This window comes from Ips typographus, linkage group LG13, assembly GCF_016097725.1.
Source record: "Ips typographus isolate SLU linkage group LG13, UJ_Ityp_2.0, whole genome shotgun sequence".
NCBI classification, from domain to species: domain Eukaryota; kingdom Metazoa; phylum Arthropoda; class Insecta; order Coleoptera; family Curculionidae; genus Ips; species Ips typographus.
Window position 1 is genome coordinate 1532828 of NC_138434.1, and position 26539 is coordinate 1559366.

The 26539-nt window shown below is 35.8% G+C and overlaps 3 protein-coding genes across 3 annotated transcripts in view; all 3 read left to right on the forward strand.

Annotated features, from left to right (window-relative positions):
- LOC145736919 (proton-coupled amino acid transporter 2-like) overlaps positions 1 to 13622 on the forward strand; it is a 17324-nt gene extending 3702 nt beyond the window's left edge. Inside the window, 9 exon segments of the mRNA XM_081991451.1 lie at positions 296 to 400; positions 489 to 623; positions 5218 to 5368; positions 8025 to 8234; positions 8288 to 8560; positions 12548 to 12726; positions 12784 to 12959; positions 13014 to 13100; positions 13103 to 13622. Of these exon segments, the coding sequence (XP_081847577.1) occupies positions 296 to 400; positions 489 to 623; positions 5218 to 5368; positions 8025 to 8234; positions 8288 to 8560; positions 12548 to 12726; positions 12784 to 12959; positions 13014 to 13100; positions 13103 to 13260 (1474 nt within the window). The 3' untranslated portion in view covers positions 13261 to 13622.
- An 870-nt stretch (positions 13623 to 14492) lies between these two features.
- mRpS29 (mitochondrial ribosomal protein S29) lies at positions 14493 to 15786 on the forward strand. Its single transcript, XM_081991466.1, is given in 2 exon segments — positions 14493 to 14813; positions 14816 to 15786. Coding segments are annotated over 2 exon segments (1146 nt in total). The 5' UTR covers positions 14493 to 14605; the 3' UTR covers positions 15754 to 15786.
- A 686-nt stretch (positions 15787 to 16472) lies between these two features.
- LOC145736925 (glutamine synthetase 2 cytoplasmic-like) lies at positions 16473 to 26476 on the forward strand. The gene is given in 8 exon segments (XM_081991467.1): positions 16473 to 16634; positions 20598 to 20788; positions 22445 to 22619; positions 22674 to 22935; positions 23958 to 24071; positions 24073 to 24158; positions 25853 to 25992; positions 26049 to 26476. Coding segments are annotated over 7 exon segments (1110 nt in total). The 5' UTR covers positions 16473 to 16634; positions 20598 to 20604; the 3' UTR covers positions 26198 to 26476.
- Positions 26477 to 26539: the final 63 nt, after the last annotated feature.

Sequence of the window (26539 nt, forward strand, 5' to 3'; positions counted from 1 at the left end):
TTTGGGCCGGATTTTTCGACTGGTACCCGAATACCAACGGTCAGTTGCCCGTGGTACCTGTACAATTGGTGGTTCATTAAATGAACAAAATTTCTTGGTACTTTTGTGATGTAAGTTGTTTGGTCAGGAAATATAACACCGATTTGACTTTGGGTTAATAATGAGTGTCTACTTAAGGCACAAATTGCTTTTTCGTGACTTTTTTTGCTACAGTTGGTGTGTGGTACCTTTCATTGGCTAAATATCCTTGCTATTTCAATGTTAACTAACTGTTAAATGCACTTTTCGTTTACAGAATGGAGTTGCAACACAAACAGACAATAATTCACGTGAACAACGGGAAAGAACAACCGTCCCAACCATGGTACGCATCGAAAGAAAGCTGCACCTCTGAAAAAAGGTATGATCAACCTTATTTCCCAAAGAAAATCCACCATTTTCACTTGTCGTTCCATTTACAGAGTGTTTAAACTAGAAAATTGTTTCAGCAACTGTGATTCGTTTATGACGTACCAATCAAAGGACCCCATTATCAGTATACCTTTGGACAAAGTCCCGAACAAAGACAAAGTGCCTGAGGCAAGTGGTGGGGGACATGGAATCCCAGTGGAGCACCCCACTTCGTAAGTTTTTGATTTTTTTATTAATTCACCCAGATTTACCAAAAAAAATTGCCTGCAACTGTTTTCTGTCACTGGGACACACCCTGTATAGAGAAGTCACCAAAATGTCGTGTTTTTCTTTTATTTTTACTATTTTCCTGTAATCATCCCTACATTATTATGGGTATAATTAGAATTTACTTGAAAGATATTATTTTTCTGTCATGGCTGTCGTTAATTTGAAAAGTACTAGATCTGAATCTCTCTACACTTTTCGTGCACCCCCTGTATAGTAGCGACACTGACGGACTGTAAAACTTTCAGGAATTAGTTTAGAAGTTCGTTAAGAACATTTTTGCTCTCTTTCAAATTTTTCGGAACTTTCACCGTTTCTGAGTTATTCAGCAAAAATTGGTTTAATGTCACAAATCAGTTGAAATTGTGGTTTGAAATTTGAACACCCTGTAGCTCGGTTATTTTTGCGAGTTTGGGGAGGTTGAACCACTCGAATTAAGCGTCTTGAGCCCCTCTTCCCTGTGGTGTTGAGCAAAAAATTATATCTGAAAAATTGCGTACAGGGTGACCAAAAACAGACAGTCACCATACTTTTCATTGACACCCTGTATACTGGAAGTAAAAAAGGTCCTGTAAACTTACGGTGCTGGGTTGAGAAGTTAATTAGAAACATTTTTGCTCTCTTTCAAATTTTTCGGAACTTTCACCGTTTCTGAGTTATTTAGCAAACACTGGTTTGGTGCAACAAATTTATAAATTAGTTGAAATTGTGGTTTGAAATTTGAACACCCTGTTTCTCGGTTATTTTTGCCAGTTTGGGGAGGTTGGACCACTCAAATTAAGCGTCTTGAACCCCTCTTTCCTGTGGTGTTGAGCAAAAAATTCTATCAGAAAAATTGCGTACAGTGTGACCAAAAACAGTTAGTCATCATACTTTTCATGCACACCCTGTATACTGGAAGTAAAAAAGGTCCTGTAAACTTACGGTGCTGGGTTAAGGAGTTGATTAGGAACATTTTTGCTCTCTTTCATATTTTTCGTAACTTTCACCATTTCTGAGTTATTTAACAAAAATTAGTTTAATGCAACAAATCAGTTGAAATTGTGGTTTGAAATTTGGACACCCTGTAACTCGGTTATTTTTGGGAGTTCAGAGTGGTTCAATCACTTAAATTAACCGTCTTGAGCACCTACCTCTTTCTAGTGGTGTTGAGCAAAAAATTCTATCAGAAAAATTGCGTACAGGGTGACTAAAAACAGTCAGTCACCATACTTTTCATGCACACCCTGTATACTGGAAACAAAAATCGTCCTGCAAATTTACGGTGCTGGGTTAAGGAGTTGATTAGAAACATTTTTGCTCTCTTGCAATTTTTTTGTAACTTTTACCCTTTTCAAGTTATTAGGACAAACTCTTTGGTGCAACAAATTTACAAATCAGTGAAAAAGGAAAAGGACAGTCAGGTACAAAATCGCTTGTAAAACCAACTTGGAATAACCGAATCATGTTTCTAAGAACATTTTTGGAATCCTTATTAAATTTCCTATCTAATGACATAAAAAAACACTACAAAATTTGGTAAAGTCTTGGAGAAAAGTGGTGTCAAAGTATGAACTGTCAGAAAGACAGGTTTGAAAGGACAGTTTCAGGGAGAAAAGTGGTGTCAGGTAAAAAATCGCGTGTAAAACCCACTTGGAGTAAGAAAATTATTGATTTAAGCACATTTTTGGAATCCTCATTAAATTTCCTATCTAATGACATAAAAAAACAGTACAAAATCTGGTTAAGTCTTGGAGAAAAGTGGTGTCAAAGTTTGAACCGCCAAAAACACAATTTGTAGAGACAGTCAGGTAAAAAATCGCGTGTAAAACCCACTTGGAGTAAGAAAATTATTGATTTAAGCACATTTTTGGAATCCTCATTAAATTTCCTATTCAGTAACATAAAAAACACTAAAAAATTTAGTACTGTCAGGAAGAAAAGTGGTATCAAAGTTTGAACTGCCAAAAACAACATTTGTAGAGACAGTCAGGTAGAAAATCGCATGTAAGACAGACTTAGAGTGAGAAAATGACAGTTTTAAGCACATTTTTGGAATCCTCATTAAATTCCCTATCCAATAACCTGAAAAAACATTACAAAATTTAGTACAGTCAGCGAGAAAAGCGGTGTCAAAATTTGAACTTCCAGAAACACAGTATTCGTAATTTACCGTTCAAATTTTCCTGGTAAAGTAAAATATTCACTTTACTGGTATCCGATCGAGCAAATGTGACGTCACCATGACGTAATTTAACAAAACCGCAGTGTAACTAACTGTCAAATTACGCCATCGTGACGTCACCTGTGCTAGTAAAGTTTAAAACCAACTGTAGAGTGTATATGTACTATTATTATATTAAATTATCGACCGTTGACATATACGTCAGTGTCCGGTGTAACAATGAACTGAAAAGTACCATTAGTTACATGGAGGTGACACGCGATTTTAGTAATTAAATATGCCAAGCGACCAATGAAAATTGTTATAAATTACAAAAAGTATTTAGTTATTGTTTCGTCCATTATTTTGTCTATACAGGGTAATTCAAATTCGACCCTCACCATTGGGATCTCGGAAACTATAAGAGATACGAGAAAGTTTAAATTGGGGCAAAGTTGCGCAATTTAAAGCTCAACCAAATGCTGTTTTAAAAATTTTGATTTTCCGAGTACTTCCGAAGATATCCGAAAAAAACTGAAAATTTGATTTTTTGTTTTTATTTATTTCTAATCTTATTTGAAGAGATATTCCAAAACTAAAAGCACCTTTTCATTGCCACTTTTTCCTAGCTATTCGATGATGGATTCAAATTTGCCACACGACGTTTCGTTTTTTGGCAGCCATCATCAACTTTCTTTTTTCTTATGGGCGCCATATTGGATTTTTAGCCCACCAAATAGTACGTTTTATTCTGATTTTAGTGATGTATAATAACTTATGATTTGCTTCATAAATAACAAAATGATTCAATAAAAACTATTTTTACTTTAGTTATTGGCTTTGAGTTAATGGGCCGTTTTAAAAAATGTCATTATTTGACAGTACTTGTCAAACACGATAATTCGGACGATCATTAGAGCTTTTAGAGATTTTATCTTTGTTACCTTTGAGTGAATGAGACCTTTTATGAAGATTACTTGGTAGTACTTGTCACACGCAATTGGCCTAAACATACTTAGTCACAAAGGTGTACACGTGACTTAAACCGGTTTATTCACTCGAAGAGCTTAGGCCACTCGCTACGCTTGTGGACCTAGTTGTTCTTTTCGTGAATAAAAAATGGTTTAAGTCACTTGCTGTATAAATAACTATTAAATCACTCTGAATGACATTCGCTTATTTACAGATGTAAACAAACAAACATCAATGTTACATCTACGGGGCGCGGTGCAAATAATAGAACTGTAATTTTAGTTTTTTTTTTTAATATAAAAAATCGAAATTTAATAAAATACTGTATAAGACACGCGACTTAAACCGGTTTATTCACTCGAATAAATATGAATGAATAAAAAATGGTTTGTCACTTACTGTATAAATAACTACAAACTTGCACTTAACATTATAAAAAATTTAAATTTGGCAAAAAATGAAGTTCCTAAAATGATGATCTTTCTCTTGGAAACATAAATAAGCCTTTTAAGTTAGAGATAATGCTAACAAATCTCTTTTTCTGATTAACCTAAATAGTTCAGCAATGCTTGTATAATAATAACATTTTCTGCGGGGGTTTCTTTTCTAGATACATTTTTAACTATGATTGACGCTCTAATGATCGTCCGAATTATCGTGTTTGACAAGTACTGTCAAATAATGACATTTTTTAAAACGGCCCATTAACTCAAAGCCAATAACTAAAGTAAAAATAGTTTTTATTGAATTATTTTGTTATTTATGAAGCAAATCATAAGTTATGATACATCACTAAAATCAGAATAAAACGTACTATTTGGTGGGCTAAAAATCCAATATGGCGCCCATAAGAAAAAAGAAAGTTGATGATGACTGACAGAAAACGAAACGTCGTGTGGCAAATTTGAATCCATCGTCGAATAGCTAGGAAAAAGTGGCAATGAAAAGATGCTTTTAGTTTTGGGATATCTCTTCAAATAAGGTTAGAAATAAATAAAAACAAAAAATCAAATTTTCAGTTTTTTTCGGATATCTTCGGAAGTACTCGGAAAATCAAAATTTTTAAAACAGCATTTGGTTGAGCTTTAAATTGCGCAACTTTGCCCCAATTTAAACTTTCTCGTATCTCTTATGGTTTCTGAGATCCCAATGGTGAGGGTCGAATTTGAATTACCCTGTATAGTACAGATAAGGAAGTTTTATGATAAAAGTAAATTGCGAATCAATGCTCTAGACAAAGATGGAGATTTAAAACTTAAGTGACAGGTGTCAGTGGGCAAAAACGGAAGTGACGTCATTTACATTATCCATCTTTGTCTAGACTCTAGAGCATTTATACTTCTCTCTTTTTATGGTGGGATTTCTTCAAAATTTCATACCTCCCTTATGCAACAGTATTTTTTAAATTAAAAATGTATTTTTAGGTACGTGGAAACGTTAATGCATCTGTTGAAAGGTAACGTGGGTTCTGGAATATTCGCAATGGGCGATGGGATCAGAAACGCGGGCATCATTTTCGGACCGATTGTCGTTCTAGTGTTGGGCGTAATTTGCACTCATTGCATGCATTTACTGGTAAGTTTTTGGATGATTTACGATGCTTAATAACATGATTACCGGATTATTAGAGTCGAGGCTCGTTTACATGCGGTTTTTGTGTTTTTTTGTTATTGTTCCAAGACCTTGACACTGCGTTATGCAAACACTCAGGGAAATCACCCATTATCAGACTTTTGGTGTTATTAACTCGCCTACGCCGCCTAGAAAATGCAAAGGATGTAACTGGTTATTAACAAATTCCTGAATTTTTTCTCGTTAACCAATGTTGTTGTTCAATATGGTTGGTAAACCAGTTCAAACTGGTAAACACACGAACTGCTGGTATTTACCATTTATAGATGGCAATTAAATACGACTTTGCGGTTTTACAGTAATTTACATTCTAAGACCATATATTTACATATATTTCTTCTATAAGGTTGCATAAACACCTTGATTAGTAAATACTATCCTGATTGTCCTAGTACGGTCAAATGAACGATAATAATACACTTGTTAAACTATTTATTGACTTTTTAAATTCTTTCAAACCGTAAACTAAATGCTAATTTCTAATTCATTAACCACATTCCTAATCAGTTAGCACATTCAAATGGCCAATTTCTTGACAATGGAGTGATAAACAAACTCTGTTAGGCAAACTGAAGCTAGTAGGACGTGTTTTTTATATTTGTTCAAAGCTAAGTTGCCTACAATTTATCCTAAATTATGAAAACCAACATACAATGCGTCTGATGGTAGGCAACCACACTAACACGAACAATCAATATGTGTTGCCTATATGCCTAAAACTGTCCAGAATGGTGGTAACTACAGCTAATTTACCACCAGAATCGAATTCCTCAGCTCAAAATTGCTTAAAGCCAATTTTCTTTTCTAGATAATTCTATAAAAAACAGTTTCAGTTCAAACTATAAACTTTGTTGCTATAGACACTTTAACCTAATTTAACCTAACCTAACCTAACTTCAAACGGTTGTAATTCCTTTATATGCGCAGATAGCAAAAAAATATTAAGAATGAAAGTTGCAGGAAATTTAATTCTCTACAAGAGTAAAAGAGGGCAGTTTTGCCCAAAATCGAGTTTTAAGGGAGATATTTACCAAAAAGTGGAAAGAAACACAAAAAAGCTAAAAGAACAGTTTAACATCAACTTTAATCGGTTATAACACCTTTGTACGCCCAGCTAGCAGACAAATGCTAAGAAGGAAAGTTGTAGGAAATTTAATTCTCTACAAAAGTAAAAGAGGGCTGTTTTGCCCTAAATCGAGTTTTAAGGGAGATATTGTATTTGTGGTGAATTTTCAAAATTTCAGTTCAAACTGTGATTCGTTTTGGTGTCACTTACCACTGAATAACTTGGTTATTTGATCGTAGGTAGGCAAGGTAATCACCTAACATGCTTTCTTGACAATTGGCAAAGGAGCCAATTATAAGGATCAGCTAAACATGTATTTTCTGTCATTTTTGCTTTCCTGAGTCAAAATTCGATTTTTTGCCAAAATTGTCAAGAATTGAATTTTCTATCAGGAGCACAAAAAGTGCAAGAGGTAATTTAAGTTTTCTTGACAATTGGCGAAGGAGCCAATTATAAGGATCAGCTAAAAATGTATTTTCTGTCATTTTTGCTTTCCTGAGTCAAAATTCGATTTTTTGCCAAAATTGTCAAGAATTGAATATTCTACCAGGAGCACAAAAAGTGCAAGAGGTAATTTAAGTTTTCTTGACAATTGGCGAAGGAGCCTATTATAAGGATCAGCTAAAAATGTATTTTCTGTCATTTTTGTTTTCCTGAGTCAAAATTCGATTTTCGATTCGAAAAAAACTAAGAAGGAAAGTTGTAGGAAATTTAATTCTCTACAAGGGTAAAAGAGGGTAGTTTTGCCCTAAATCGAGATTTAAGGAAGATCTGTAATTTCGTAACTATGCCGGAGTTAAACTAGTTAAAATAGTACAAAAAAAATCGCACTCAGAACTTCAATATGACTGTCCTGTGTAAATAACGCCTTGTTGACTTTTAGAGAAGACACAGTCTTACCCTTTATGGTGCAAACAACGCGAATGTGACGTCAGGATGACGTAGTTTGACAGTTGGTTAAGTTATGGTTTTGTCAAACTACGTCATTGTGATGTTACACTCTGGTTGCTCCATAAAGTGTCGAAAACGAACGAATCCTACACTCATTTCAGCTCGTTTGCGTCTCCTTGCATTATCTTCAAACTCAAGCACAGAATTATTGATTGAATTAGAGCACTCCATTACAAGCTAAGTTTAATTATACAGGGTGTCTCAAAAAAAACTCTGTTCAATGACTTGACCACTCTAAATGTCACTGACAATCTTCTAAAAAGGCTTTCTGTTTAAAAGTCTGTTTTAAAGGAGATATTTACCAAAAAGTGGAAAGAAACACAAAAAAGCTAAAATAACAGTTTAACATCAACTTTAATTGGTTCTAACTCTTTTTGTATGCCCAACTAAGAAAAAAAACTAAGAAGGAAAGTTGTAGGAAATTTAATTCTCTAACAAGGGTAAAAGAGGGTAGTTTTGCCCTAAATCGAGATTTAAGGGAGATCTGTAATTTCGTAACTATGCCGGAGTTAAACTGCACACTAAACAATTCTTGACACTGAACTGACTGTTTTATCGTTACTAAACCACTAAATTTTTTAGTTAAAAGCGGCCAGAAACCTAAACGAATACAAAAAACTGGAGGTGAGCCCCGATTTCGCCAAAACCGTGGAACTTTGCTTTGAAAACGGTCCACCGCGGTTACAGCCCTTGGCCAAAACCATGAAAAGGGTGGTCAACGTGTTCCTTTGCATCACCCAACTGGGATTTTGTTGCGTTTACTTTGTCTTCATCTCCGAGAACATTAAACAAGTAAGCGCTTTGAAACAGAAACCAAATGACTATAATTGTACGTTTTTGTGCAGGTTTTGGACTACTACGGATACGTTCTGGACGTTCACTTGCACATGGCCGTTATTTTATTACCAATTTTACTGACAGCACTGATCCGCAACTTGAAATACCTGGCCCCTTTCAGTACTTTGGCTAACGTACTTATGTGCATTGGCATTATTATCGTCTTGTACTATTCCTCACAGGATATTCCAAGTGTGACAGAGAGACGTTACATTGCTGATTGGCAGCAATTGCCTTTGTTCTTTGGGACTGCCGTCTACGCCTTTGAAGGAATCGGTTTGGTACGTTAATTCAAAAACCATATAAGTGTCCGGATTAAAAAAGACAGTTTAAAGAGCATATTGAAGGTTCTGGGATGATTTACAGGCACTTGGAAGTTCCTAGAATTGTTTGAATACTTTTGGACTATTTTCATATCTTTTGGGAGCTTCTAGACTAGTTGAAGAGCATTTAAAATCTCTTTAGATTACTTTGGGAGTATCAAGGCATTTGTAGACGGTTCTAGAAACTTTTGGTTGTTGTTGAACTGCTCTAGAAGCTTTTGACATTTTTTGGAAGCTTCTAGGCTGCTTTGTAAGGTTTTGCACGGCATTTTGGAGCTTCGGAATGTGTTTAAATTTTTTTTTAGACTACTTAAGAGCATTTCCACATTATACCATATACTACCCAATTTCAATAGATAATTGGTATGTTTTTGTCTCTCAGAAGCCTTCAATATCTCAGTATAGCTACTGCAATTGTAAATTAATAGCAAATAAGCACAAAAAACTAAATTCAGCACAAAAAGAGGAAAAAAAACATGAAAAAAATCTGTCAACGTGTTTTTGGGTAAACCATTCACATTTTAGGTGTCAAAGCTTGGTTGCTTTTGCTATACAGTGTGTCCATAAAGTAATTCGGTTAAAGTACAGAAAAATATCTGGCTGCATTCGTTTTCAAGCTCTATGGAGCGAGCAGAGCGTTTTTGACGTCACAATGACGTAATTTGACAGTTGGACAAGTGGTGCTTTTGCCAAATTACGTCATCGTGACGTCAAAAACGCTCTGCGCAAAGCGGCCCTTCAGAAAAATGCCCGGCCACGCGAATTTTTTGAGAAAAAAATTATACATACAGGGTGTCCTAAAATCGAGGATGACCCTATTTCTATTTGATTTTTAGAATCTACGTCAAATTCTAGGCCAACTTGATGTAAAATGTCTGTATCGATCTTCAAATGTTTTTGCTCTAGCAGTCTTGATTGGCCGCCCCTCAAATCGAGCAGAAATTCCTAATTTGAGGAAAATTTTGGTGCACTTATCCGGAAAATCGTGAATAACTCGCTTATTTGAACCATCCTGTATATACGAGCCGTATAACAAAAGAAAGCCAATGAATGGTACTTTCACGTGACGTTGAGCGAACACGGCTAATTATCTCGGTTCGGCCGCTAGAGGGCGTCAAAGTTGACCTTGCTTTTTTGTAGTTTTTGCTAAATATCTCAGGAACGCTTCAAGTTAGAGGTCTGAAATTTTTACCACAAACGTACCTTAAGGGAATACAACTTTTACCTTTAATGCTCTTTTTTGGTACCAGGCACCGTTTGTCTTTGAAAAATTAAAAACAAAAATTGTCAACAAATTAGCCTATGAATTTATTTAGAGAAAAATTTTGAATTTTTAAAATAAACTTCCACTGCTTAAATTCCTTCAGGTTAATGATACAAAAATTACGTTAAGTGTCATTTGTAAAAATGTAATTTTTTAAGGGTGCCTGAAAACCGTCAAAATTGACATAATTTCCAGGTCATCCCCAAAACCGTTACAGTTGGGGCAAAATGGATGTCAGGGTGTCTTAGATTACCGGCTGAGTACAGGGTGTCCCAAAAAAGTAAAAAACAATTTTTACTTTCCGGTTAATAGCTCAAAAACTGTGTAAAAAGCAAAAATTGTCCAATAGAACTTTGACGCCCTCTAGCGGTCAAACTATCACACCAGTGACCTTTTCTGAATACACCCTAGAAAAGCCTTTGGTCTGGACTATATTTTACCTTCAGTGACCTTTTGTCGTAACTGTTCAAATAACCGAATTATTTTAGGTTAAAGCAAAAGTGAGTCAAATCACTTTGAAGGTTTGTGAACTTTGATGCCCTCTAGGGGCCGAACGGTGCAACCGATTGACTTAAATGAGCACATTTTTGGAAAGCTTACGATCTGAGCTATCTTTTCACTTCAATCACTTTTGGACGTCAACTGTCAAGTAAGCAAGTTATAGAAAATTTTTGGAAAAAGTGCACGAAAATTTTCGGTATTGAAAGAATTACAGCTTTTTTGGATTAAAATGAATCGGACAGGCGCAAAAACATAAAAACTGATTTCCCATATTAATCTCCTATGTCCAGGGTGCTCTTGGACACCTGGTATAACACTAACAGTACGTCAATAGGTCTGTTCGCAGAGGAAATCTCTAACTAGTAATCAGAGCAATACAGGGTGGTCCAGTTTTAAATGTCATAGCCAATTAAAAAATAAGTTGACATTCATTATGTCACTATCCTGAAAAGTGCTTCCTAAGGAAAATACAGTCCTTTTAATTTCTGTTTAAAAAATCGGTTTTTTTGTCATAACTGTCAGACCGTTGGAGCAATATTGATCAAATTTGGAACAAGCACTTTATTACACGTTATTACGGTCAAAGACCCAAAACTAACCCAACCCAACTTAAAAATTGTCTTGGAAACGGAAAATTCACTTAAGAAGTTTAAAAAATATTATTGTAGCCAGTTTTCATAGTTTCCAGACAAACTGAAAAGACTTTAGTTTTGAAAATTGAATTAGAAAAGATAAAAATTTCAGAAGCTTAAAAATTGTGTTTGTAACCAGTTTTCATGCAAATCGAGAGACTTTAATACTAAAAATTGACTTGTAGACATAAAAACTACTTTTTCAAGAATTTGTTACTACAAATTCATACATTTAAACCTTAAAAATTGACTTGAACCAGAAAAAGTGACTAAACTAATGAAAAGTGACATCAGAAGCTTAAAATTTGCATTTGAAGTAAGTTTTTATAATTTGAAGACAAATTTCAATATTTTAGTCTTGAAAATAGTCTTAGATGCAGGACATTGACATTAGATTCATGAAAATTGTCTTGAAACGAACTTTTCGTGCTTTTTAGTTTGCTTTTCATTTTCTTCGAATTCTGGACTAATTTTAGTGCTTCAAAACTGCTTTCAGCTTGGAAAATCGAGTTTCAACTCACAAGTTATTGACATAGCAAACTTAAAAAACAATTTTTACATTCTTCATAGACTTGGCATTTGGCAAAGCTTGAAATGGCATTTCCAAGCTTTGTCACTATTAAATCGACTTCTAGAGACCTCAGTGCTAAAGATTCGGGTATTTCTTAATCTTGAAAATGTTATTTCAAGCTTCTTCACTATTAAATTGACTTCTACACTCATAGGTGCAATAAATTGTAGCATCTCTAACAAAATCAGACTGTTTTTAGTGCTTTTTAAGACTGAAAAATCGAGTTTAAGACTATTTCCAAAAGTCAAGTTTCTTCAGTAATAAAAGTAAAAAATTTTGGTACCAAATGCTACAATAATAGTCTTGAGAACTAATTTTTAGAAATAAAATAGTCCGAAAATTTAATTTACTTCTAGACTTGTTGTCCAATCCAGAAAATTCAGTTGTACACCAATTAAAGTCTTGAAAATATACTTTTGGACTCTCTTTAGTCCTAGTAAAGTCAGTTCTAGCATTAAAAGTCAACTTTTATATTATTTTTAGTAGTAAAAAATGAGTTTCATGCACAATACAATCTTTGTCTTGATTTCCGGACTTTTTTTAGTTCTCGAATGCCAGTTTCAGACACTCAACCAGGATGGCAGTCTGAGAAAGCGAATCATAAGACCATTCCTAGTAGTAAAAAAGTTTTTAGACTATTCAGTACAAATTTGGACTTTCACAAGTTTTGGAATGTTCAGTTTTAAAATATAAAACGATTTTTTAAATTGAAATTTGGAGGACTGTATCTTCCTTAGGAAACCTTTTTCAGAAAAATGACACAATGCAAGTCAACTTATTTTTTGATTAGCTATCAAATGGTGTATCAAATTGACACTTGAAACTCAACCACTCTGTATAGTTACATACATTGGCCACAAGTCATAGTCACGTGAGAATACAACCAATGAAACTATAGACATTTACTATTGTTTCTGAGTTGGAAACCACCCTCTGCAAACAGACCTAGAGTACTGATTTTGTGGTTTTCCCCCCAGGTGCTACCACTACAAAACGAGATGAAACAACCGAGAAAGTTTACGAAAGCTGTAGGGGTACTGAACGTAGGAATGGTGATTGTGACTGTGATGTATTTAGTGGTTGGATGTTTGGCTTATCTGAAATACGGGGATGATATTAAGGGTAGCGTGACTCTGAACTTGCCCCAACACGAAGTGTACGTTATACTGGCATCACTTTAGTCGCACTCTTTCTCATTTTCTCGTAAAACCAGGTTGGCGCAGTCAGTAAAGGTGATCATCCCCTGCGGGATCTTGCTAACCTACGCCCTGCAGTTTTACATCGCCGTTGACATTATATGGCCCAACATTTTGGCGTTCTTAGGGCCCAACGTCAAGTATCCAGTCTTTGCCGAACTGACTTTCCGATCATTTTTGGTTCTCCTAACTTGTATGTCTCATCACTGATTAACTAGCAAATTATTCAAGTTTAACCACATTTCAGTTGTACTCGCAGAAGCCATTCCATTTCTAGGACTATTCATTTCGTTAGTGGGAGCGGTGAGCAGCGCCGCCCTAGCGCTAATCTTCCCCCTATTCTGGACATGGTCAGTTCCACGTCATTCGGACAGCTTACCACCGTTGCTACAGTGAAAAATAGCTGCATTATCTTGATCGGAGTGGTGGGAATGGTGACGGGCAGCTACGAGAGTATTTCCGCCATTGCCAAAGCGTTCAGCAGCGAAAGTTAGAGCAGGAAAACCACCGTGATGGTGTTTTTCAGAGGTTCCACGCCAAGTCCGCCCGTTTTAGGGCGGAATGTTGATTTAACTGATAATTATTGATTTTATTTGTGCTGTTAAGTCTGGGACGCTCGACTGTTTCAAACAAAATTACGCTGATGCGGCTGTTACGATGTGATTTGTTAAATGCCTGATGAGAATTTATACTTTTTTTGTTTAACTAACACGAGTATTACATACACTCAGTTTATTTTGATAGGAACTAATTTTTAGGGCAACTTTTTGTGATATTTTCAGTGTTTCTAGACAGTTTTTATGATTAATTGATGCTGTTTTTACTTAAGATTATTATTATAATTTATGCTGACAGACACGTTGTTTAATTGTTTTTACCATGAATGGGTCAATGTAGGTAACTTAGGTTGTTCATTTCTTTCGGTTCATTACCAGTTATGATTCTAGAAAATGGGTATTCAGTGCATTCACCATGTGTCAAGATTTCTGCGTTGGTAATGAAATTATTTCCTGGTTATTCAACAAAACTCACTAACTCACCTCAAATAACGAAACTACGTTCTGTTCAAGCCACACTATGGTCACGATGACATTTGATAAACAAAGTTTACAATTTTAATGCAAACTTTATTACAAATTCAGTTTTTAAGCTAGAAGCTAAGAAATGCGTGATCTACGCATTCACCATGTGTCAAGATTTCTGCGTTGGTAATGAAATTATTTCCTGGTTATTCAACAAAACTCACTAACTCACCTCAAATAACGAAACTACGTTCTGTTGAAGTCACACTATGGTAACGATGACATTTGATAAACAAAGTTTACAATTTTAATACAAACTTTATTACAAATTCAGTTTTTAAGTTAGAAGCTAAGAAATGCGTGATCAACGCATTCACCACGTGTCAAGATTCTTGATGGAGTTACTTTCAAGCTCTCTGAGCGAACCAGAGCGTATTCAACGTCACGATGACGTAATTTGGCAGAACTATAATTCGACCAATTGTCAAATTACATCATTCTGACGTCACATTAGTTCTGGCCATGGCGCCTAAAAACGAATGCGGCCAAAGCAGTTGAGTGCATTTTAGACAGTTTTCATCCTGTAACTGTAAATAACCTTTAAAGGTCAAAATTACTTAAAGACCGTGTCAAATTCCCTTATTATAACATTTTTTCCCTGAAACTCTGCTTCTTGCACTGTAGGTAAGACGACAAAGAACACATGACAACATAACCACACATTACAAACCTAACCTTAAACTCCATTTCATAATTATTGTTATAAATAAACTTAAAGTACAATAAATGGACTTATAAAGCGTTTCCCACAATCAAAATGTTAAAAGCAACCGCAGATTTGTTTTTTAAAAGAGTTGGTCCTGTAAGACTGGCATCATCAGCAGCAACTTTGCCTGAAGAACGGTTGCAGTCTTTTCGCAGTTTAGAATCCGACCCAACCAAGCACACTATCGACCATTTAGGACAGCTTTACACGATTCCCCCTAAGGAGAAAAGTATCCTTTTCCAGCATGGAGGTTTACCAAAACGTACGAAACCGGCACCAAAACATTCAATGAGACTTGTATCATGGTTAGGGAGCCTGCATTGGACATTATCAACTGTTTAAACAACTTGGATTACAGCAAACCCCCCGTTAGGTTTGTGTTGTTTGGTAAAAAGGGCACTGGAAAGTCCCTGTCTTTGGCTCACGTCCTGCATTACGCCCACAAAAGTAAGTTTCTAATCGTGCACCTGCCTTGGCTTGGAAACTGGATGCGTCGCCCTAAAGACGTCAGCAACTCGGAAAATCAAGAGGGCTTCTTTGATTTAAACATCGATGCTGCCACCTGGCTGCTGCATTTTAAAGTGCAAAATGCTGAACTGTTGAAAAATCCTGATTTTAAAGTGTCAGAGGATATTAACTGGACTAAACGCGAAACCACCCCCAAAGGGGCCGGTTGGTTAGAGCTGATCGAACACGGCATTAGTCGCATCCGATTCGCATCTAGTTGTGTTAATTATTTATGTCAGGAAATTAAATCACACACCGAACAAGGTGTGTGTAAGACTTTAGTTGCTGTGGATGGTTTCAATGCATTGTTTTACCCAAACACTCGAGTTTTTGCGGAACACAAGCGAGTAATCCCTCCCAACAAAGTGACTGTGACTCAAGGATTTCTTAGTTTGAGTAAATTTGATTGGAAAAACGCCGCTGTTGTGCTTACAGTGGATGAACTGGTTTTGAAACAAGAAGATCAGATTTCCCACTATCCCAGGTATTTGTTAGGGAAAGAGGGTTTTGAACATTTAGATCCTTTTGTACCCATTGAGGTTAAAAGCCTGACAAGGAAAGAACATCGCAGCATTATGGATTATTACCGGGAACGACGATGGATCCAACCATATCCTGGACAAGACGATGAACTGTATTTTTTGAGCGGCGGCAACTTTTATGATTTAGTACATTTGACTAGACCTTTGTAATGTTAATTTGTTAATAAAACACATACATTAAAACGATTTTTTACTACGTGCAGCTAATTTTGACAAATTTGTTGTAGGTTAGGTTTGCGTGTCCACAAAGGAAGACCCGCTACAATTTGAGATAATTTTTTAATGAAACTTTTATAAGGAAAAATCAATTTAACACACGCAAATCTGTATAAGGACCTTGAGTTTGTGATCCAATTACTGTAAAAAAAAAATAGTGGGCACCCACCGTGACGTCATATAACAATGAGTCACGTGATCACTGTTGTTATATTATACCAATCTGAGATTAAATTTTACACAAATCAACAAACACCAATTGTAGATTAACTAGAATAAGCAGAAAACGTTAGAATTTGCAAAAGTAGTAAAAAAAACTATTTTTTTTGACATTTTAAAATTTAATATGGCGCATGGCGTGTGTGTGAAGTGAACATAGGTCCACTACGTTGTGTCAATCTGTCAATGTCAAACTCAAACAAATTTTAGGTTAGGTTAGTGGTTTTGTTTTTTTTTGAAAATTTATCTCAAAAAAACTGGAAAGTATCCTTAACAATGTCTAATTTGCAAAATCCTAACAAGCTTTACGTAAATTTTACAAGCAACATCTATAGTGTGGTGTATTTTTCCAAATTATCAGGAAGAAACCGATTAGGTATGTCACGTACAAATGGATGAGCCAAAATTGGTAATATAAAACTTCACAGGAACCCGGACTAAAAAACCCAGGAATTAATTCCCCCTGAAGCTATAGGCGTGCGCGTGAATTTCCTACATAAAATATAAAACACAAAGCAGCGTCCCTGACTTGTATACTCTGTGTTTATATGCTGTTCTCTATGTATATACAGTGAAGCAATCAGCTGATTACTAAGGTAAGAGAGTTGTGTTCGTTTTGCAAAAATCTGTTACCAACATTAATTATGTAGTATACCATATAAAGAAGGATTGTGTTAAACCTCTACTACCAGAATTAACTTGACTGCCAAGAAACAAACTCATTTGTGTTGAAATCGCTTATTTTGATAGCAAATCTACTTGTGGAAGATTTTTTTATATAAATCCCACAAAGCACCGCGATACACTGTCTATTTTAAGGAAGTTTGCAATTTGCCAACAATGTTTTCTATTAATAACACATTTTAATACCTGACATCAGAAGTCAATAGGCCCATTAATAATAATTGGACAGTGTGACACTCTGTATACCAGTTACAATCCCAATTGGAGCAGTGTAAATTGTTTGTTATTAAAATTAAATAGGAAACCGTTTTGTGACATTGATGATTTCCTTTGTTTGTTCTAATTACTTTGTTTACTCTGTTAACTTTAATTGGTTTATATTCTATACCTGAACTGTTTAACTTAAGAGCAATTTTCTGATTTAAGATTGTACAAGGGGAATTACAGTAACAGAGAGTCACCTTGATAAATGATTGGAAGGACATTGTCAACTCTTCCAAGGTTTATATCAGCCAAACTAATAGAGAGCAAATTTGGGCGAATTTACCTTCACCCTACTGCTAAGTCATTTATCAAATCTACACTAATAATGCTAATACATTGATTAGTACCTTAACCGGTTTTAAGTGGATTTTCTTTGTGTATAACTGGTTGTCTACGTCTTGACATTGACCTTCCCACTACTTAGTACCAGGAAAACTAATTGTCTGGGTCTGTGCCAGTTTTTTTGACTCCCACAAATTTAAAATTAAAAGAATCTCATGCGCCAGGTGAATGATTAATAATACAAGGTCGAGTTTGTTATCTTTAAACTGATTGTAACCAACCTTTGATCCACCCTGTAACTGTCAAAATAACAGAGTTATGGGCTGTCACAGTAAAAACTGTCAAAATCAAAACAACTCAGTTTTAACAGTAAATAACTCAGTTATTCGACGTTTTAGGTAAAAACTCTATACAGGGTGGTCAAAAGAGAATTTCAAGGGCTACAAATTGGTATATTGAACCACCCTATAACTGTTAAAATAACCGAGTTATTGACAAGACAATGGAGTAGTTTACAGGGTAATTCAATGAATTTTTAACATCCTTGTAACTTGTTTAATTTTCATTTTATAAAAAAATACTAAATATGAATCTTGTATATATTTGCATATACTTTATTCCTAGAGAATCCATCAGTATACAGGGTGTCCCAAATTTGAGCAACAAACCAAACTTATAATTTTTCGATTTTTGAAATCTACGTCAAATTCTAGGCCTACTTGATGTAAAATGTTTGTATCGATATTCAATTGTTTTTGATCTAGCAGCCTACTGTGACCACCCTCCTCGAAAGCAGAAATTCTCCATTTGAGCGAAATTTTGGTGCACTTTTCCAGAAAATCGTCCATAACTCGCTTATTTGAAACACCCTGTATAAAACCACCGTACAATGAAAGAAAGCTAATGAACGAGGCTATCACGTGACGTCGAGCGGGCACGGTTAAGTTGCCCCGTTTAGCCGCTAGAGGGGGTCAAAGTTGACTCTCGTTTTTTGCAGTTTTTGCTCAATATCTCCGGAATGTTTTAGGTTAGAGGTCTGAAATTGTTACCACAAATGCACCTCGATGGGTTGCAACTTTTACCTTCTATACACTTTTTTGGTACCATGCACCGTTTGACCTTGAAAAATTAAAAACTAGAATTGTCAAGAATTTTCAAGTGTCATACCTTCTGATTTTTTAAAATTTTTTTTTTTATTTTCAAAATTAACCTCAAATGCTTAAATACCTTCAGGTAAATAGTACAAAAATGACGTAAAGTGTCATTTGTCAAAATGTCATTTTGCAAGGGTGCCACGCCCTAAAGTGTCAAAATTGACATAATTTCAAGGTCATCTCCAAAACGGTGCCAGTTAGAGCAAAATGGACGTCAGATTTGTGTTCCCCAGGTTCAAATTAGTTAAAAAAAATCACTTTGATTGAAGAAAATCCAAAATGGTCGCCGTTAGTATAGTAGGCCTAAAAAATCCCTAATTTAGATAAAAAGTCCGTGCACTATTCCAGAAAATCGTCCATAACTCGCTTATTTGAAACACCCTGTATAAAACCACCGTACAATGAAAGAAAGCTAATGAATGGGGTTATCACGTGACGTTGAGCGGGCACGGCTAAGTTGCCCCGTTTAGTCGCTAGAGAGCGTCAAAGTTGATTCTCGTTTTTTGCAGTTTTTGCTCAATATCTCCGGAACGTTTCAGGTTAGAGGTCTGAAATTGTTACCACAAATGCACCTCGATGGGTTGCAACTTTTACTTTCTATACACTTTTTTGGTACCATGCACCGTTTGACCTTGAAAAATTAAATACTAGAATTGTCAAGAATTTTTAAGTGTCATACCTTCTAATTTTTTTCAGAGTTTTTTTTTTTAATTTCAAAATTAACCTCAACTGCTTAAATACCTTCAGGTAAATAGTACAAAAATGACGTAAAGTGTCATTTGGCAAGGGTGCCACGCCCTAAAGTGTCAAAATTGACATAATTTCAGGGTCATCTCCGAAACGGTGCCAGTTAGAGCAAAATGGACGTCAGATTTGTGTTCCCCAGATTCAAATTAGTTAAAAAAATCACTTTGACTGAGGAAAATCCAAAATGGTCGCCATTAGTATAGTAGGCCCAAAAAATCCCTAATTTAGATTAAATTTTCATGCACTATTCCAGAAAATCGTCCATAACTCGTTTATTTGAAACACCCTGTATAAAACCACCGTACAATGAAAGAAAGCTAATGAATGGGGCTATCACGTGACGTTGAGCGGGCACGGCTAAGTTGCCCCGTTTAGCCGCTAGAGGGGGTCAAAGTTGACTCTCGTTTTGTGCTTTTGAATTTTTAGATTTTCCAATTTGTTCGGAAAATTACCATTAATTTAATTTTCCGGAAATTTTACATTCCTGATCACGTGGTGACCTGACAGATCGGACAATCCAAACTCGTCCTAATTTAGTTGCTAGGGTGGAATTTCATTTGTATTAATCCTCAAATGCTTAAAAATAAACCATAAAATCGTTATCGTTTCATAACAAATCACTGCTTAAATATAATCTTTTTATTACTGTCAAATTTTAAGGGTTTTCCGATGTAATTCCAGTGATTATACTGACAGTTTGTAACGTACATTGGTTCATGTTTACCGCAAATTTCCCAACTTATTGTAGTATCGAGTTTTACATGCTATACACTCCACTTTGATGCTATCAGGAAATGGATTAATTCCCCTTTTTGTGCTTTACAACTTATCCAATCCATTCACTTAATTAGTTTGCTTGTAATAACTCTTATCAGACCAGTTTAGTTATTTTCAGTAATCGAATTACGATGGTTTGGGTTTGGATGGACTTAATGAGTATTTGTGTAAATTGTAGCTGGTGATTGGTCAAGATCCAACTGTCATAAAAACCAATAAAAATATCAATACTGCTCTGTTTGGTGACTGTGTATATGCAACAAGTAGTCGAAACAATTCAAAGGTGAACAACACCTGAAGTACTCTTAATCCAGTTTCAATGGGTTGCCAATTGTGGCAACACTGTTGAATCAACTCTTATAAACTGGTATTAATTGAGCTTTAATAAGGAAAGTGAAACCGTTTAATTGGTGACGTGTATACAGAGTGTTTCCTACATACCAACAAAATAAAACTTAAAACGCCATTTTCCCGTAATTTGTGTGTGTTTTAGCATAGATAACAACAATAGTTAGTTGGTAAACATTTTATCAATAAATTAACGAGTTTATTTACATAAATATTGAAAATAACTGCGTACTCGATTGCTGTTGATCAGTAGTGTTGTTTTAGCTTTGAGACGGTCAAGTTGTCTAATTAGTTGATTTTTAGATCGACAATGCCCAATTTAACTCTGGAACATTCACCGAACGCGGTGTTGAACAAGACAGTGTTGCAACGGTACATGAGCCTGCCAATTCCCGATGGAAAGGTCCAGGCCACCTATATCTGGATCGATGGTAGTGGAGAGAATTTGAGAGGCAAAACCAGGACTCTGGATTTTGTGCCTAATAAGCCAGAAGGTATTTTCTCCGTTTAATTTGATTAGTCAATCGGTTGATGAACTCGGTGATCTTTTAAATTGATTGATTTATCACTAATCTGTTACAGTAAAAAAACAACTTTCTATAATTATTACAAAATTCGTACGGGTCGTTGAAATGAGAGACCCAACTACGCAAGCTGCGTTTGTTAAGAAAATGTGTTATTACTTTTGATAATCTGTTATATTTTAACAGCAATACATTTTAAAAATAAGATAAAACACGTGTGGTATAGAAATTTCAAAATCATACTTGATAACAAGAGAGAACTACTTGCAAGTCAATGCTCTAGACAAAGATGAATGTTGTAAGTGACTTGTGTGCCAAAAACTGTGTTTTTTCAACTTTTTTTGACCAATCACAAATTATATTACCCACTGGGAGAGATTGTGTTATTTTACCAACTGACATTTAGGCAACTAGCAATACACTTCTATGTTAATAGAGTTGCCTAGTAGCGCAAAATTAGAGTATTGTAGTCTTTATATGTATTATTATTATGATTTATTATGAAAATGCTACATTTTGAGTGGTTTATGGTTCTCGTAGACCAAAAACTAAGCGGGATATAGTGATTTGACATCAAGTTTCCATCAATATAGCATAGATTGTCCCAAAGTAGGATGGTCTTGGATTTGTACACATCCTGTACAACACAGAATATTTTACATAATTTTAAGGTCACAGTTGCAAAGTGGACACTGTAAGCTACATTTTGAGTGGTTGATGGTTGTCGTAGACCCAAAACTAAGCGAGATATAGTGATTTGAAATTTTGACATCATTTTTTAAAGAAAAAATCACTTTTGACACTAAACTATTTTTAATTCAGTATCTCAGAAACAAGTAGAGTTACGAAAAAAGTGCTAGAATACAAAAATACTTTAAAGAGCATTGTTAATCCAACCCTACAAGTCTGAAGGAGCTCAGATAAAGTTTTCACCAAACAGAGTGTTCCAAAGTAGGATGGTCTTGGATTAGTACACATCCTGTACAATACAGAAGATTTTGCATAATTTTAAGGTCACAGTTGCAAAGTGGACACTGTAAGCTACATTTCACCAGATTCAGACCAGCAACAGTGCAATGGAAATCCTTTTATTTAATATGTACTCACTGTTACTGTAATATGCTAACTGAATTTGTAAATGTATCACGTATTGACATTTTGGCGTGGTATAAACGTTTTATCAACACGTTTAGCGACATTATCAGCTTTATTATGTAATTCGTGTATGTTTGCCTTGACAACGTTTACCTTCTCAATTAACCGTAACAAAACAGAGACTATATTAAGTATTATACAGGTGTGGTAAATCCAAAAGCGACCATAGGAAAACCGTGTAACTGACAGAGAAACGTAGGTAATTGCATGCGCGGGAGAAAGACAGAAAACGAAAAAATATCAAGTAGGCCATATTTTTAGCGCGCTATTGCCAAAATCCACCCTGTCGACAAAATTATTATTGGCAACAGCGCGCTGAAAATATGGCCTACTTGATATTTTTTTCGTTTTCTGTCTTACTCCCGCGCATGCAATTACCTACGTTTCTCTGTCCGTTACACGGTTTTCCTATGGTCGCTTTTGGATTTACCACACCTGTATACATTTGAAGTGCAGTTTTTCCACTTTTAGAACTCCCAATTTGGAACTACGATGGAAGTTCCACGTACCAAGCCGAGGGCTCCAACTCGGACACATATCTTTACCCAGTGGCCATTTATGCCGACCCTTTTACCGGGGGCAACAACAAACTGGTCCTATGCGACACTTACAAGTACAACAAAAAACCCACGGAAACCAACAAAAGGTTATTTTTTTTCCCTAAAAAATTGGTTGAATAGTGTGGAATGGTTATTTCTAGGCACACTTGTGTGCAAGCCATGGATGCGGCCAAAGACACCCAACCCTGGTTTGGTATCGAACAAGAGTACACCCTTTTGGATATGGATTTAAGGCCCTTAGGTTGGCCTAAGAATGGTTTCCCCGGCCCTCAGGGACCCTACTACTGTGGCGTAGGGGCTAACAAGGTTTACGCCAGAGACATCGTCGAGGCTCATTACAGGGCTTGTTTGTATGCTGGAGTTAACATTTCTGGGACAAACGCCGAAGTTATGCCTGCTCAAGTAAGTTTTTGTTTGAAAGTGTGTTGGAAAATTATCATCGGGATGTGCATCAAATTAATGTTTTTTTCCAACATTTACTATTTTTTTAAATTTGGCGTTTTTTTTAGTAACATACGGCGCCTTCACCATACATACAGATATGGAAATTTTAACCTCATGTCTCACCGACAATGGGGAAAACGTAAAAAAAAATTTAACGGTTTTTAACAGCTTTCGGTGAATTACCACAGACGTGTATTTTGCGATTTTCATTTAAAGCTATAATAACTGAGAAATTGAGCATAAAAAAAACTGTGACGTCACATGCAGTTTTCGTCACTATTTGGCAACGTTGTTTCGTGAGTTCCAATGTTTGGCAACGCTGATACGTATTTTATTCCGCGTCAAGACGATCACGTCACCCTAACCCTATTTTACTGTTTATGGTTTTGGCGCTTTTGGTTTTGTTTATTTTTTATTGCTGCATACATCAAATGCTAAATAGTGGTAAATATGAATTTAAAAAATGGTGTTGCAATAATACTTCTCAAGTTTCGCCATCCAAAATGTTTCTGCCTGTGCCGAAAAATCTGGTAAATTCGGAAAACATGGAGCATTTACCGTGCACTTTGGTGTAAGACGTGAAGTTGCAAAAACTGCTTTGTACTGTTGCGAAATTAATTTATGGTAAGTAGTATATGATTGCTCAAGTGTAGAAAGTACATTTAAACACTTGGAAAGATTGAAAGAAAAAGTTTACAAAATAAAAACAATTATTGATGTTAAACTGTGGTTATGGTGTTATATTGAATAATTCTTGTTTGCTGTAGGTCAACGTTATCAATAAATCCATGTCGATCTTTGTTTCATGTATTGCCTCTCTTGCACTCACAAACTAATTAAATGCGACGTTGCCAAGAGTAAAAAGCTGCATATAAAAATATATTCTTCAACAAGCTGTAGAGGGTTTCTATGACACCCTTTTCCCAAAAAATCAAATTGACGGAACAAACCATTAAGGTATAAATTAAATCTGATTACAGTGGGAGTATCAAGTGGGACCTTGCGAGGGCATTTCAATCGGTGACCAGCTTTGGATTTCCCGTTACATCCTGCACCGAGTAGCCGAAGATTTTGGGGTTATCGTAACGTTTGACCCCCAAACCCATGGAGGGTGACTGGAACGGAGCGGGCGCTCACACCAACTTCTCCACCAAAGCAATGAGGGAAGATGGAGGAATTCTGTAAGTATTTGTTGTCAATTCATCAATTTTTTTGAGGACATTTGCTCTTATAACTAGATTTTTGGAATTTACGTCAAATTCTAGGCCTACTTGATGTAAAATGATCGATATTCAATTGTTTTTGCTCTAGCAGCCTACTTTGACCACCCTCCTCGAAAGCAGAAATTCCCAATTTGAGCGAAATTTTGGTGCACCAGAAAATCGTCCATAACTCGCTTATTTGAAAGACCCTGTATAAAATCACGGTATAACAAAAGAAAACTAATGAATGGGGCTATCACGTGACGTTGAGTGGGCAGGGCTAAGTTGCCCCGTTTAGTTGCTAGAGGGCGTCAAAGTTGACTCTCGTTTTTTGCAATTTTGCTGAATATCTCAGGAACGTTTCAAGTTAGAGGTTTGAAATTTTTACCATAAATGCACCTCGTTGGGATGCAACTTTTAGCTTCTATACACTTTTTTGGTACCATGCATCGTTTGACCTTGAAAAATTAAAAACTAGAATTGTCAAGAAATTTCAATGTTGATACCTACTGATTTTTTCAGATTTTTTTTTAATTTCAAAATTAACCTCAACTGCTTAAATACCTTCAGGTAAATAGTACAAAAATTACGTAAAATGTTATTTGGCATAATTTTATTTTGCAAGGGTGCCACGCCCTAAAGTGTCAAAATTGACATCATTTCAAGGACATCTCCGAAACGGTGCCAGTTAGAGCAAAATGGATGTCAGATTTGTGTTCCCCAGGTTCAAATTATTTAAAAAGTCACTTTGATTGAGCAAAATCTAAATGGTAAAATGGTCGCCGTTAGTATAGTATCCCCCTAAAAATCCCCACTTTAGACTAAATTTTGGTACACTTCTCCAGAAAATCGTTCATAACTCGCTTATTTGAAACACCCTGTATAAAACCACCGTATAATAAAGGAAAGCTAATGAATGGGGCTATCACGTGACGTTGAGTGGGCAGGACTAAGTTGCCCCGTTTAGCCGCTAGAGGGCGTCAAAGTTGACTCTCGTTTTTTGCAGTTTTTGCTCAATATCTCAGGAACGTTTCAGGTTAGAGGTCGGAAGTTTTTACCACAAATGCACCTTGATGGGGTGCCACTTTTAGCTTCTATACACTTTTTTGGTACCATGCATCGTTTGACCTTGAAAATAAAAAACTAGAATTGTCAAGAAATTTTCAATGTTAATACCTTCAGATTTTTTTTTTAGAAATTTTTTTTTTCAAAATTAACTTCAACTGCCTAAATAATTTCAGGTTAATAGTACAAAAATTACGTAAAATGTTATTTGGCATAATTTCATTTTGCAAGGGTGCCACGCCTTAAAAAGTGTCAAAATTGACATAATTTCAACGTCATCTCCGAAACGGTGCCAGTTAGAGCAAAATGGATGTTAGATTTGTGTTCCCCAGGTGAAATTAGTTAAAAAAGTCACTTTGATTGAGCAAAATCCAAAATGGTCGCCGTTAGTATAGTAGGCCCAAAAAATCCCCAACTGAGACTAAATTTCCGGGCACTTTTCCAGAAAATCGTTCATAACTCGCTTATTTGAAACACCCTGTATAAAACCACCGTATAACAAAAGAAAGTTAATGAATTGGGCTATCACGTGACGTCGAGCGGGCACGGCTAAGTTGCCCCGTTTAGCCGCTAGGGGGCGTCAAAATTGTGCTAAATTATTTTTGCAGCGAAATCGAAAAAGCCATCGACAAACTGAGCAGAAACCATCTGAGACACATCCAGGCCTACGATCCTCACGGAGGAAAGGACAACGAGCGAAGATTGACCGGTAAACACGAAACGTCCTCAATCCACGATTTCAGCGCTGGTACGTCCCCATCAAAGTGGAAAACCAGAAAAAACCATAATTTTGTTGTATTTAAGGTGTGGCCAATCGTGGCGCTAGTATTCGAATTCCACGTGGTTGTGCCGAGGACAAGAAAGGTTACCTGGAGGACAGAAGACCGGCCTCTAATTGCGATCCTTATTCTGTCTCGGAGGCCATTGTGAGGACTTGCATCCTGGACGAATAAAGGGTGTTGTCCATTACTCTAAAGCATTTTTTTTTAATTATACTTGTTCCAGTTGGTTATACTAACAATCTGCATAAATAATATACTCTCGTTGATGTTTTAATTTAAAAGATATTGTGTGCATTCGTTATTTTTTTAGTTAATACCCACAACATTCCCTGTTTGTATATTAAAGGGGTTTGTGACGTAAACGGACGTTATATAGTATATTTTCGCACGTATTTACTGTTGTATAGTGGATTTAATGAATGTTGTTACAATAAATATAATTACTACATATATTTGTTAATTGCTACACTCTGTTTCACTTTTTTTAGCCAAACTCTGTATGAAACAGTGTTG